Here is a 14,642-nt window from a genome sequence, read left to right as displayed (position 1 = left end):
TTTTCCGAGATCTAGGCATAGTTTACAACCCATTCTATAATTCTTCTCATTATCCTCTCCCTTGAGGGAAAATGCTTCCTTAAACAAATGAATTGTACAGTACGAAATCACATAAAACAGAATAATTGAAAAAAAAAAGACCCCCAAAATTGCCCCTTTTAAGACAAGGATAGATAGGAAATATTGGTATCAGATTGGATTTCAGCCCAATGCGGTATACCATTGAACATAACTCTTACTCTTTATTTTATCAAAATTGAGGAATCAAAGAAAATTTCCTACAAATTCTGATCTAACTTGAGGAGTTTTTATTTTTTTATATTATTACCCAAAGTGTCAAAAAGCCATTCCATGATGAAAATAGAATAACCAACCCATCTATTTTGGGCGAATAGTGTGTATACACAAACAAAATAATACAATGAAAATATTAAAATCATAAGGCGACCCACGAATTTATTTCAAGGGGGAATCTCTTGTGCTTTCAAAGAGCAAACCACATCATTGAGCTTTAGTGAAAATTCTATTGAGTGCCTCGGGCACAACAGAAGTAGGGGAGATTGGGTCACCGAGAACTAATATGATGATATGCAATTGTTAATCTAAATCCTCTGGTGTCATCGGACACCATCTGACAATAATAAGTTTTATTTTTTTGTTTTTGTCATAAGTGGAGATTTTGCTCATGCGGGGACTTAGTATATTGGTTTCTAGCATGAAGAGAAAGAGCTATAGTTTATAAATTTATACTAGATTTATTTATTTTATTTGGGTGATTATAAATAGATATTGATATTTTATTTTTTTTTGTGTTTGATTATTGTATAAAGTTTATTCATAATATTATGTAGTGTTTATGGATTGTATAGATAATTTTATGTAGGTATTATGTATATAGGTTATGCCCAATTTTAAGTAGAGGTCGTGTCCAATTTTATGTAGAAGTTATGCCTAATTTTATGTAAAATGTATGCATAATTATATATATAATTTATTTAACATGTATTTTTTGAAAATTTTTAAATGAATGTTGGAGCTTGAACTCGGCTCGAGCTTGGATAAAATTATTGGGCTCGACCACGATAACAATTTTAAGTTCGAGGCTATGCTTAGCTTTAACTCCAGTTCGAAATATTTAAATCAAGTTTGGCTCTAACATAAGTAGGTTCGGGCTCGACTCGACTCGGCTTACCCTAGTTTTCAATATTAAAATATTGAAGAAAGGGTGCACATGGAACAACTTCCAGAGTTTGTTGTAAAATGTTAAAGCTCCAAAAACCAAGTTATAGTTTATAATAAGCATTTGAGTTTAGTTAAAGATATTTAGTAAAGATATTGATTGGAGTTATCATTCAAACCATTTTGTTATTATATTCATATGAGAAAATTGGTCTAATAATTTTCATTGTTTATGGTTAATGACATTGTTATTTATGGTAGTGATCTACAAAACTCAGAGGATATCAAGACAAACTTAAAAAAATATTTTAAAAAAGGTTTGAAACATTTAAATTATTTTTTGGGCATTGAAGTTGTTAAAAATCTGCATTATGCTAGCTTAAAGATAATATGTTACTTACCATTTGAAAAATGGTCATTAGGTGCTAAACTAGATTGAGGCACCTATGGAGACTAGTGTTAATTTGTATGGTGATTACAATCTCTTATTAAAGGGTATAACTCAAGAACAGAATATTATGTGACAATGGCGAGGTGGGATATCCCAAATGTAATACCAAATGTAAAACTTGTCTGAATGAAAATTTAACTAGAGATAAAATAAGACATTCTCTATCAAATAACCATTCTATAAAATAAAAATATAATATAAAAAATATAAAAAATAACCAAAATACCCCTGAACTTGTATTTTAATTACGTAGGTGTTTCAACAAACAATCTCTTTACTGAGAGTAGAACTCTTGAATATATTGTACCCAAAAAATGAACTCCATGACAAACAAAAAACAAGCTTAAAAAGAGAAAAATATCTGTAACAGCAACGCAAGCCATTAAATAAATTACTTATCTCTGAGATGTAGCTAACAATCTGTAGCCGCAGACACACAACATAGCCAATATTCACATTTATATAACTACATAACTGCACAAACGAGGGAGAGACCCGGGTGTTTGCATCCGTTAATGCAGTAGCTCAACTGACAGAGGAGCAGCACACAAACGAGGCCCAGTAAGCTTTCCCTCTCATCTTTCTCTTTTCTCTTTTACTGATTGGTAACCTTGCAGGCGAGTTCCAGTCCGTCTCCATCACTCCTTTAATAATGGGTTTTGGTTCTGGAAGTTCAGAATTTCGCTTCCCCACGGATCCATCATGGTCCTGTGGAGGTGGTTCATGTTCTCGTGAAGTTGGTACCATTTGTGGATGCTGATTCTTCTGAGCATTCGCTTCCACTAGCAGACTCCTCAATGGAGTGTGAGGCTGTCCTGAACTCCAATTCACTACTTTTGCAATTATCTCTTCATTTTTCTTTCTTCCTTGTGCTTCATAGCTGCCAACGACCAGGGAAGGAAACCACCCAGGCGGGGATGGAGGTGATGTTGGTTTTTGAGAGTTCTCATCCAACTGGATTTCAGTGGACGAAGAGGCTTGTTGCTTACTCACATTTCCCCGAGGATCAACCAAGGTCATAAAAGAAGGAGGCCCAAAAACGTCATTATTATCAAGTTGACCTTCATCAGAATTACTTTCCTTCTTAAAGTGGGCAGCTGATGCTTCTTCCTTCGGGGTTTCCAAATTAACACCTGGACGATCTTGAAATTGTCCAAATTCAGTTTAAGAGTCAATAACGTACAGTGAAGAAAAAAAATGCCAAAAGAGAAAACTATCTAAGACACATTGGGCATTGAGTCATAATATCCACGGAGAAGCAGAGCATATAACATGAAGTAGAGCTGACATCACAAAGAAATACTAGATGGTTCATTTGGAATGCAGGTTCAGAGTTTGAGATTTGTCACTGCATACAGGCATCCACTCACTCATACATTTTAAGAAACAAAATACTGAGACACATTTTAAGAAGTCTATAAAATATAAAGCTAAGGGGCTGTTTGTGCTGCCGTAGGAAAATAAAATGACAGGAAAATTATTTTCATTTTAACCAACTTTCCCATTACAAAAGAATTCTTTTTGACCAATTTTCTTGTATTTGTGCTGTCATAAGAAATAACAATAAAACTAGCAGCAGTGTTACCAGAAAGAAAAGGAAATGTTTACAAATAACAAAAGGCCAAAGTGAAGGTTAGGGGAAAGAGTGGTCAAGGACCATCTTAAGACTTCTTGGGTTAACTCATTTCCTATTTATTTCGACTTTTTGAAACACAAGAGGCCCTGGGATAAAATTTTCGCATCTGCAAAGATCAGCAAAAACCAGAAAATTTTTCCGTTTGAACTTCTTTTTCATGTTTCATATTGGCACAAACACACCCTAAAAGATTAAGAGAAAAAACATGAAAGAGGGAAGCCCTGGTGAGCTAATTAGTAGGAGGTAAAGAAGAAAAGTCAAGGGAATCCACTTGTGAAAACAAGTATAATTACATGCAGATATTTAACTGAAGACATCAATTCATCAATCTACTGGAAAACTTAAATCATGCAATTTCACAGATATCTGAACATTTTGTAGAATGCATACACCCATAAAGTCTCATTATTTAATAGGATAAATGTTCTGACAGTCATAGTAAGTCCATACTGCCTAGACATGTGGATATGTGTCATGTATCTTCAAATTCCTCCTAGCAGAAGTCCCAAGCACTTTTAGCAGCAACTATGACCTAGCTTTACTGCTTCTCCAAACTAAACATCCTCCTCCCTACCAGAAGCAGTCCAACATAACTTCATGGAGGTTAATGTCTTAAAAGTTAAAACTAATGTTTCCAGTAGCACATTAATTGTAATACTAAAAATTTAACATTATTTTTCTCATGTAAAATTTGGCAATTTGCATGAGGAATTTTTAATGAAAATGTACCATTTCAGTGGAACAGGAGAATAGTTAAGAACAATCAACAAGAAGTCTAAGCAAAACAAAATCTTACCAGAACTAGAGCCCCAAGTGCCTTCCACACTGTCATCCTGGCTCATAGAATCTAAAGAAGTATCACCAACCACAACTGAAGCATTTGCATTTTGCTTAGGAATAGTGTCTCCACAGCGCTCTAGTGAAAAATGATTTCCTTCAGATAAGTCCTTGGAGCCATAGCCCTTCTCTGTGACTACACCATGGGCACAGGAATCTGTATCAACTTTTGAAGACACAATTTCCTCATTCTTACAGTCAACTTGAATTCCAGGCTCTACCACTGAAGGTTCCATGGAGTTACCAAATATTAGTTCGTGCAAATTCTCCTGGGAAACTTCTCTGCGTTGATGCTGGTGAGCAAAAGGCTCCGAAACATTATTGAAGAGGTAGGAACTGGAACTTGCTCCTTCTGAAGTCATAATTGTATCCAAGGGAGTTGATTCATTTGGTTGTGGATTAACTTTTGCTTCACCTTGTCCAAGATCTCCATGGTGTTCGATTTCAGTTCCAGAACTTTTGTTCACAAACTCTGAACTAGTATTGTTCTCAGAAAGAGTACTTCTATGTTCATCTCCCCTCGGAACATAGGCCCCTACTGAATAACCTAAGTCAGCCTGAGCCTTCTCATAAAAAGTATCATGCAACTCACATCCTAGATTAGTCGACCCAATATATTCAGCAGGTATGATGGTTTTGTTGTCCTTGCTAGTTCTTTCAGTGGAGCTATTCAAATTGGAAAGTATATTTTCAGACAAATAGTCTTTAGTACTATGACTGTGATCCTTTTGAAGTGATTCTTCCCACATAATTGGACCTGTTGTGCCATCCACTTCTCCAATATCTTCTTGCATTTGCACTGTCATAGCAACTTTTGCCTCCCTAGGTTCTCCAATGCCAGCACAAATTACATCACTCTCTTCTTCCATTGATTGCTCTTCCTCACCCACTTCAGTCCCAGTTTCAGAAAGTTTCCCGACACAAGAAACCAGCAAGACCTCTGGTATTGCCCGTCCTTGGAAAACACTATCAACTTCATGAACCTCAGCATTTAATTTACTTGATCCAATACATTCACCATTTACAGTGGTTATTTCATTATCTTTGGCTCTTTCACTGGTAATACTTGAATCAACTTCTGAGTTGACAACCATATGATCCTTAACAAAACAACTTTGATCACTACAAACTGACTCTTCCTGGATGCTTTCTCTCAATATTCCATCCACTTTAGAAACATTCTCCACTTGCACTAGAGGAGTCCCTTTCCTCAACCAGAAATGCTCACTACGTAATGTGGCTTCTTTATCATCTGTAGCTCTTCCACTGGTTTCACCAGAATCAGCTTTTAGTTTTTCATCAGTGTGATCTTTACTGATACAAGTTTGAGTTGATTCTCCTACAATACCTTTCACCAAAGTGCCGTCCAGTTTACAAACATCTTCCTCCACCCGCAATGGAGGAATTTTGTCATTTGATGCAGCACATTCACCATTTACAGTCGTTTTCTGATCTTCTGTAGCTCTTTCAGTAAGAGCACTTGAAACAGCTTCTGAATTGTCGTCTGATTGATCCTTACTGACACCGTTTTGATCATTATCAACTGACTCTTCCTGAATGTTTTTCTCCAATGTTCCATCAGCTTCACAAACCCCTTCTTGCACTAGATGCAATAAAGTTGCTTTTAAGTCTGCCTTGGTAGCTTCTCCAAGACCACCAGAAACCACATAAGCCCCTGGATCCATTGGTCCTTGCTCTTCACAAACAAAAGGCCTATTTTTGGACACATCTTTATCTGCTGCAACTTGCCCAGCAGAATCAAATTGTACCATTCCATCTGGAGCCTGAGCAGTATCTCTAATCAAATTAGAAATTACCTGAAACTCCGGCCCCACTTGTCCTATATCTACCTGAAGGCAAGATTCTGTTGCAACAAACTGACTAACAGCTTCACCTTCTTGGGCTGAATCAACTTGGGGGCCTTCTAAAACTTGAGCATGATCCACAAAAGCACTTGAATCACAACTTGCAGCTTCCACATAGTTTGAACTGATAGAAGAAGAGAATCCGTTTGGTGATTTTTTCAGCTCCAGTGGAATTTCTGAACTTTCCTCTCCAATGGAAGTTATAGAGTTCACTTCCTTCTTATCTATTTCAGACCTGATATCAGGAACTTCATCCCCAGGAACCGCTACATCCTTAGGACCAAGTTGTATGCAATCTTGCACTAGAATACCTCCATCAGGAACCTCATCCTCTGGATTCACTTCATGCTCTGAACAAAATTCTGTGAAATCTTGTGTGAGAATGCCTCCATAAGGAACTTTATCCTCAGGATCCACTTCATGCTTTGGGTCAATTTTTGTGCAATCTTGGGCTAAAATGACTCCATCAGTAGATCTATCCCCCAGATCTACTTCATGCTTAGAATCAATTTGTATACAATTTTGTGATATTTCAGAAGAATTTTCAGCCTCAATAAATCCTGGTTGAAACCTAGAAGATACAGTGGCCATTGACGGAGAAATAGAAGGCTCAGTCAAGAGATACTGGTGCCCAAAACTACTGGATTGATTCCCCTGATCCTTTAAATCAGCAAAAGCCCCTTCAAAGGAAGCAGTTGTTACTCTGATGGCACATGCTGGGGGAAGGTCTGAATGAACTTCAGCTTTTGCAGACCTATCCTTCTCATTTACATTACAAACCATCTCAGAGAATTCACTCACAGGTGTACTTGGTAAAGTCGTTGTTGTAGGCATATGTTCTTTTTTGGGAACTGCAAAATTTTCACAAGTTTCCATGTTCACAGTGTCTACGGAAACATTTGCAAATGACTTAGTTTCCTCATTGCATTCTTTAGTTAAAAAAAGACCAGCAGAGAGTTTATCGCTTTGATTGAGGGTAGCTGCAGACTGAATTTTCTTTTCAGGGCTCGAAGACAAGGAATCAGGACTCCAAAATTGGTCATCACATGTTGGACTGCTCAATTGAAGTCTTTTATCTGCGGAAACACATGTAGTAGTAAAAACCTTGCTACAACTTCAATGTTTCATGAGTCAATACCATGAAAATTCATGAGTGCAAGTATTTCTTTTGCAACAAATAGTTGATTTATTATTGAAATAACATAAATCAGTTGACAGGGAAAACACAAAGAAAGTAATCAGAAAACAAATGAAGAAAATCCAAAGGAAAGTTCCATGTAAATGCATAAACAATGTTGTGAGAAGAAAGCGAAACATCAGAGTACACGAGAAAAATTATGAAATCATGACAACAGACACTACATCTCATAGTCAAAGAAGAAATACATAAAATTTAGTTTCCCTTTCTATGCATTCTGGTACATCTCATAGTTTTTGTAGCTCAGTTTTCAACTCTTCCACGTTTTAATATTTTTTTTGAATTATCTATTTGCTTTTTGAAAATACTATTATTCAAAAAACAGATTTTTTGAAAAAAAAATCAGCAATTCAAACAACATTCAGCAGTTATGTAGGTTTTAACCTCTACAAGTTAAATTTGTAGTTCCAACTGGTAGGTCGAACAGAAAACCCATCACTTTGCACTAAAGGCCAACCAAATTCAAAAGGATAAGAGCCTTTGGCAAAAGGGATCAATTTCATTGAAAAATGACCAACAATAGATGGAGGTGAACTAGCAGGTTTTATGAGCTTGACCTCTTTCTTACTTTTCCTTTCATGGTAGAAATGATTCCTCCCTAATGAGAAAATGAGAGGCATACCCTTGCCTTAAATCATTCCCTTTCAATCATCAAGTTATTTACGAATTAAAATAGACAAGACAAACTAATCCCAAGACAAAAGATAGCAATCATTTGACCATCTTCTGACACATGAGAAGGCAACTGTGGGTCATATTTGGCCCACTGACTGCATCCAAAATTTCTGAATGTGATATTCAGAAAGAAAAAGGAAAAGTGTTGGGTTCATGCCCCATGGGTCTCAAGGCTTCATGTGCTTCTTCAGCAATAATTTCAAGAAAAATTGAAAATAAAATGAAAAAGAAGACTCCTAAATCTTCTTTTACATGAGGGCTCTCCCAGAAGATATCTTCAATCTTCTACATGTTTTCTCAGTGAATTTTTTCTTGCGATATCATGAGTCACTTCTGCCGACATCTCTTTGCTCATGATAAGATAATGGAGATGCTAATTAACACAGTTTAAAGTGTGTGGAAGAAGGTAACAAGATAGAAGTTCCACAATAAAAACAGGGTCAGCTGAAACACTTTTTCACAAGTCCCACCAAAAGCATGAGTAGACAAGTTTTTTCTTTCAAGTTTAAAATACAAAACAATTCAAACCTTTTTAAAAGTCACTCTAATTCCAAATCTTCGAGTTTTTAGGTAAAGAAGAATGTCAGAGGTAACATGATAACATTATGTAAAAGATTTTCATACCATATTTTTTTATACCAAAGATGAGTTACACTTTTGCAGAGAAAACTTTTAACCCTTAATATGCATAACCCGATTGTCCAAGGGTAACCTCAGATGAGATTCTTCCAATCCTTTCCACTTTTTTAATGAGATCAAAAGCTTTTATTTGATTCTTAGCAAACATAAAACATAGGTGATGACATCCCTTTTGTTAAATTGGATCCAAGGCCTTATCTTAAAAATGACTAGCCACTTAGGAAATTTTTTTTCCCAGCTAATAAACTCAAGATCTTTGTATCTACTAATCCATGTGGGACTATTTTTTAACAATCCCCCTCACGTGTAGGCCCGCTCTCTTTTGTGGCTCTATAAGTGGATAATTTAGGTGGAGGCCTACATACTGAGTGACTTGCTTTGATACCATGTTAAATTGGGTCCAAGGCCTTATCCTAAAATGATTAGCCACTTAGGAAAAATTTTTTCCTAGTTAATAAACTCAAAATCTTTGTATCCACTAATCCATGTGGGACTATTTCTTAACACCTTCAATAAGAGATGTTGGCAGAAGTGAAATCATAGAGCTCAACACAGCAAAGTTGCCTGATTTGATGCATACTACGCCAAGTAGCGGAATTCTCAGTCAAAACTGGAAATCAGATTGCAATTTGCTCTATATGATGATCAAAGGCCTCAGTTGGCAGTCCAAATGTATACCATAGGAGAGCACATCATCATGAGAGGAAAGACATTTATTGCATTATGCGGAACATCTAGAATGGATCTAAACATTGCCATCAAACAGATCAAACTACAATGGAAATGTGCAACTTCACCAGATTGGAAGGTTACGCACACAATTTAGACCAGAGCATGGAACCTGGAAGGCTCTAGGTTCTAGGTAAGTAGAGCACATCCAAATGATGCCAGACAAGACGAGCACATCCAAATGACGCCAGACAAGACTATTGACATACATCCATTTTCATATTATATCAGATAATAAAATTATTAGCTAGTAGCTACTTGTCATAAATATAAAGGAATCCACTCATTTTCTGCAGCATCAGATATTATTAAAGAAATTCCCATTTTTTCTACACTAAAAAATTCCCAGGTTTTGTTTGAAATCCGTCTGAATTTCTGCAGAGAAAAACATTGACAAACCAATCTCCTACAGTTACCATTATTTCTTTATCGCTTTCCCCAGATTGCTCCTTGGCATTGTCCTAATGTTTGTGGAGATGCACAGTATGCACAAACATAAAAAAAAGTTCATGAATGCCACATCATTCTCTGAGAACTTACTGGCTATGGGAGTGTTGAGAACCACTTGACCAGGTTCAGCATTATCAGTATCTTCAGGATGCCCCACCGCAATTGGTTCTGTTACTGCACTAGAACCTGCATCTGTGAATTCTGAGACAGCATCTGCAAACACTTCATCCTCAGATCTGTTTGACACCTGCCTTTCAACTTCAACTTTTTTATCGTCCTTTAAGCCTTCTTCAGTAGACTCTACTGACAAAAAGCAGCAGTTTGTTTCAAATGCAGGAGAGTCGAATAAGTCAGTCGCCAGAAGTTTTGGCGAAAGAATATGACATCTTACCAGGGGACATGCGATCATCGTCAGAAAGATCATTTTTCGGAACTGTCAAATGGCTCCTCTCAGAATTTTCTTCTGAATCAACAATCTTAAACCCCTCAATCTTTCCACAGACCTTCTTATGGGCTCTGCGGTGTTTCGCGTTCGGGTGTGGATTTGGGAAGCTCCAGCCACATTTGTGACAGAGATGGACTCCATGATGTCCTGAAATAGTCAAACCGCCATCTACGTTACAAGTGATCAATTTCAAAAAGAAAAAAATTTAAACTAAAACCGAGAAAGAAAACAAAGACGCCAGAGCACAACAAGAGAGGAGGAAGAACCCGCAGCATAAAAAGTAAATTTCCAAATGTAAACAAGAGCAGAAAGACTACAGCCGGGGCCAAGAAGCGGCGCAAAACTTCCGAAACGGCTAATACACTACAAAGAAGAGACAAGCCTTACCTTGCGGAAAATATACGTCCAAGACTGAAACCCTGAATCCGACGACAAAACAGTGGAAACCGGAATATAAAGATTTACATCAAATGAAGCCGGATGCAAAGAGCACTGCATATCAGATGTGAATAAAAAACAAGCAAAGGAAAAAAAAAAACACAGGAAGAAAACAAAACAAAGCTCAAAGGTCTTGAAACTAGATATCCAGAACACACTAGAGCAAAAAACGAACCCCTTAAAGGGAAAAAAACCTTTAAAGAACAGCAACCTCCCAGCAGAAAGCCGAAAAAAGAGGAACCACAAATGATAAAAAAAGCTCACAAAAAAAAAAAAAAATCCAAGCAGGAAGGGAACCTGGTGGGTGGTTCATCATCCTCTCCATGTATCTCCACAGTGCGTCTCCAGAAACCAAGAACAATGCAGGTGGCTAGTCCTGTCTGCTGAACAAAAAAGTAAATGTGGAAAGTAAAACCCAAGCGCAAGAAAGTCCCTCACTCTCTCTCTCTCCTCGTCCGCTTATACCGCTTTCCTGCAGCTTTCCTGCAGCTTTCCTGCAGCTTTCCTTGTCGTGCCGCTGAGCCAAAAGTCGCCGAAGGCGAAGACTCGAAGTGGAGTAGAATACCCGCTGTGGGAACAGAGAGACGGCGATGGGCAACGACAAGTATCTCAAATCCCGTCCCACGTGAACCGCTTCAGAGTGGGCCCCATAGCCCGGGAACATGTCGGATGATCCGACGCGACGACACCGATTCCCTCGTAAATTATCATAATCTAAATATGGTGGGCAGCGTGCGTGTTAGAAGCCTTTGTTGACGTGGACAAGCCTAGAAATCCGAGTTGGGTCGGGTTAAATCATCCGAGTCCAAGGTATCACTTGGGGTGAGCAGACTCACCTCTAAGTTGCAAATCGACTCACTGAGTTAGAAACCACAGAATTAACCGTTTTTATTCAATATGAGACAAAATCAACGTTATTTAACTAAATGTGCATGCAGCATGAGACAAAATCAACGTTATTTATTTGAATTATTATTTTTTATTATTTATACAAATTTTTATTTCTAATGTATACACGAAGACCGCAACTAATTTTCTTATTGTTCCATATGGTGGCACAAACACAAGAAGACTACTTGAAGAATAGGACATCAGATTGGAATGAAAAAGATGACATCCTCACTAGTTTTGAAGCCAATATCCTTATGAATAAGATCATAATCTCTTTGTATTTTGTTATGCTTCAATAAACTCAATAAAACAACCTTGAATATGTCATTTTATTTAAGTACCAAACTTCAACTTTAGTTCTTTAAAAATGTAAATTTATTATATAGGGAGATATAGAGAGAGATCTATCTCCTCTATCTAAGTATTGGTAATCTAGAAGATAGGAGCTTTTGTTGCAAGGAGAACCTGAACTTCCTCCATTAAAATATATGTTAACTGCCTTTCAAGATATTTTCTTTGAACCAAAAGGTCTACCACCAAGGTGGCTCCACCATCACTGGATTCCGATGCAACCCAGTGCCCCTCCCATGAGCACATGACTGTACCATTATGCACATGTTCAAAACAATGAAATTGAAAGGTTGGTTAAGGAAATATTTCAAGAAGGCATCATTAGACCAAGGAATAATCTTTACTCCTTCCACTGCTGTTGGTAAAAAAAGAAGATGGATCATGGAGGTTTTGTGTGGACTATCACGCTCTTAACAACATCTACGTAAAAGATGTTAAGTTGTAGAGACAAATTAACGTCTTACACTGAGTCGGTATATGGGTCGACCTTCGCGGTAAGGTCTTCGTGGAGGTTGGAAAGGGAGCGAGGAGCCCCCTCCTCGAGGGTTCAAGGTCAAAGGCCCCACCAAATCCATGATATATTAATTGTTATTTCATTAAGGGTAATTTGGGGATTTAACTCTTGTATCTCAATTGCCCTATTTTCTCTTTATATTTGGGGCATCACTATTAGGGTTTATTATTCAAAGGAGTATCTTGAATTGCAGCCCGAGAGAGGTTAGAGAAAAACACATGTAAGTGTGTATGATTTATCTTGTAAACTATTTCATCTTTATAGTGGATTACTGTAGTGGTGGAAGACAAAACGTAGTCTCACCTTGAGGTGAACCTGTATAAATCTTGTTTTTACTTTTCGTGCTTTTTTTTTTTCTTCCTCTGTGATTATTATTATTGCTCTCATTAGTTTGGAATTAGGCATTAAATTCCTAATAAAATATAAGTACTAGATTCCTATCATTGATGAGTTGCTTGATGAATTAAGTGGTGCACAATTTTTTTCCAAACTAGATCTTTGTTCATGTTATCATCAAATTTGAGTAGTTGATAATGACATCAGGAAAACCTCTTTTTGGACCCACAGTGGAACTATGAGTAATTGGGAATGCTCTTTGGCCTAACTAATGCACCAACTTCCTTTCAAAGCTTGATGAATGATGTGTTCCATCCCTTCTTGCAAAAACTTCATCTTTTGTGCTCCCCCTTTCATGAATATTTTTGTCACATAAAAATTACCACAACTCTTGGAACATAATACCTCTTTCTTGTATTTTTTCTTCTTCTCCTCCTCCTCAAATTAGGGATAAAAAGGACATAGAGACCCAACTTGGACAAAACATAATATGGGAGAAGAAAATCACTCTTAGCTGTACGACAAAGCTCCATACACCAGTTAAAGTATACTCTGAAACACACTATGCTCTATCTTAAAAGTGGAACAACAACCAGCTTTAGGGCATAGCAAAAAGACTACTCACTTTTTAAAGGTAGCTAAAACACAAATTACCTCTTGGGTGAAAAACAAAAGACTTGACTTAAACTGGATGTTGGGCACACTCCTACACATTTTAGGTAGTGGGACTAGACATTGTTCTAAAGTGTAAAAACACAAGATGATAAATTGAAGAAATACCAGAGGAAAACAACTTTAACCGGAATAAGACAACTATGTAGCACTCATACTTCCAAAGTGACCTTTTACTTTTATTTTTGATAACTAGGGGAGATTATAACAATAAAACTTAATAAATTTGACCAAGAATAACTTTTTTTGGGGAGACAACATTTTTTGGAGTTAACTATGAGGAAGATACACAACCAAGTAATAAAAACGCAAAACATGGAAACAACATCGAAGCAAGATATTGCATACCTGGAATGAGCACATCATGGACTGATTAAGTTTGACCAAAAATCTTTGATTAGAAGAGAAATTTGGCTAAAAAACTCGGATTTTAGAAGAAAGGAAACTCAATTTACGTCAATGCATGGATAGATAATACGAGAGAAAAAGGGGAAAAAGAGAGATTTTCGATATAATCGACCTTTGGTACTTCTAATATTAATATCTCCAAAAATACAACTCATAATCACAAAAAAATGTGTTGCTAAATAAAATAGACTCAAAGAGCTTTGAATTCATACCTACTTTGACATAAAAAGATTCGCTCTTTAATCTTTTTATGAACTCTTGATTTTTTTCATTCTATAACTTGACCCTTGTTAACTCCTATGCAAATATCTCCTTAAATATAGATCAAATTGACATGAAATTTTCTCCTTAAGAAACTTGACTTAGATACCTTTCATCCATGTATAACATTTTTTTTATAAAATATACTTCTTTTAAGAGCAAACATCTAATAGATTTCATGCTCTTTATCTGGCCAAATCGAGTACTCATTCTTCTTTGGTCAACATGACCATTGACTCTTCCAAGATCGATATCTCCCTCTAGAAAACTCGCATAGAGAATTGGTTGGATAAGGAAGAAAATAAATTATAGATATTTTTTTATGTATAATTCTCCAAATAAAGTATCGTTCTTGATGACATAAAACAGCTCAAAATTTGAAGTTTTTTGCTGTTGCTCGTACCTCTCTTGCAATCTGACCTTTGCTGCTTCAAATATGGATTTCTCTTTGTAAAAACTTCGATTTAATTTTTTTTTTTTTTTTTTTTTGCATTGGAAAGCAGAATTGATGATCTTTATGTCAATATATAATTTTCAATATGAAAAGTTAAGTATAGAAGTACAAACACCAAGAAACACATGGACATGAAAGAAAGAAAAAAATACAAACCTAAACTACAAGAGATGATAGATCAGAAAATGATCACATTATCTATGTGGATTAACC

General features: G+C 36.5%; 1 protein-coding gene across 3 annotated transcripts; it reads right to left on the bottom strand.

Annotated features, from left to right (window-relative positions):
* Positions 1–1,990: 1,990 nt before the first annotated feature.
* LOC137962927 (uncharacterized) lies at positions 1,991–11,058 on the bottom strand. Of its 3 annotated transcripts, none has more exons than XM_068810061.1 (5): positions 10,840–11,058; positions 10,051–10,251; positions 9,750–9,962; positions 4,063–7,044; positions 1,991–2,772 (listed from the first exon to the last, which is right to left on the bottom strand). In XM_068810061.1, exons 1-5 carry the CDS (start codon positions 10,865–10,867, stop codon positions 2,156–2,158), a joined length of 4,041 nt encoding a protein of 1,346 aa, XP_068666162.1. In that variant the 5' UTR covers positions 10,868–11,058; the 3' UTR covers positions 1,991–2,155. The 3 variants fall into 3 exon arrangements, with proteins under 3 accessions (XP_068666162.1, XP_068666164.1, XP_068666163.1); XM_068810063.1 differs by having other exon boundaries at positions 1,991–2,763; XM_068810062.1 differs by having other exon boundaries at positions 9,750–9,959.
* Positions 11,059–14,642: the final 3,584 nt, after the last annotated feature.

Source organism: Aristolochia californica, unplaced genomic scaffold (assembly GCF_029961685.1).
Source record: "Aristolochia californica isolate CCGP_79_NKW_82.1479 unplaced genomic scaffold, dmAriCali1.0.hap1 SCAF_4, whole genome shotgun sequence".
In the NCBI taxonomy this organism is placed as follows: Eukaryota; Viridiplantae; Streptophyta; class Magnoliopsida; order Piperales; family Aristolochiaceae; genus Aristolochia; species Aristolochia californica.
This window is presented reverse-complemented; position numbering and strand designations above follow the sequence as displayed.

Excerpts from the sequence above, each read along its gene's own strand:
- LOC137962927 (XM_068810061.1), bottom strand. The coding sequence starts at position 10,867 with ATGGAGAGGATGATGAACCACCCACCAG. Across the intron at positions 9,963-10,050 it reads CGATGATCGCATGTCCCCTG|TAGAGTCTACTGAAGAAGGC; the intron begins GTAAGATGTCAT and ends GCTTTTTGTCAG. Across the intron at positions 7,045-9,749 it reads TCTCAACACTCCCATAGCCA|ATAAAAGACTTCAATTGAGC; the intron begins GTAAGTTCTCAG and ends GTGTTTCCGCAG.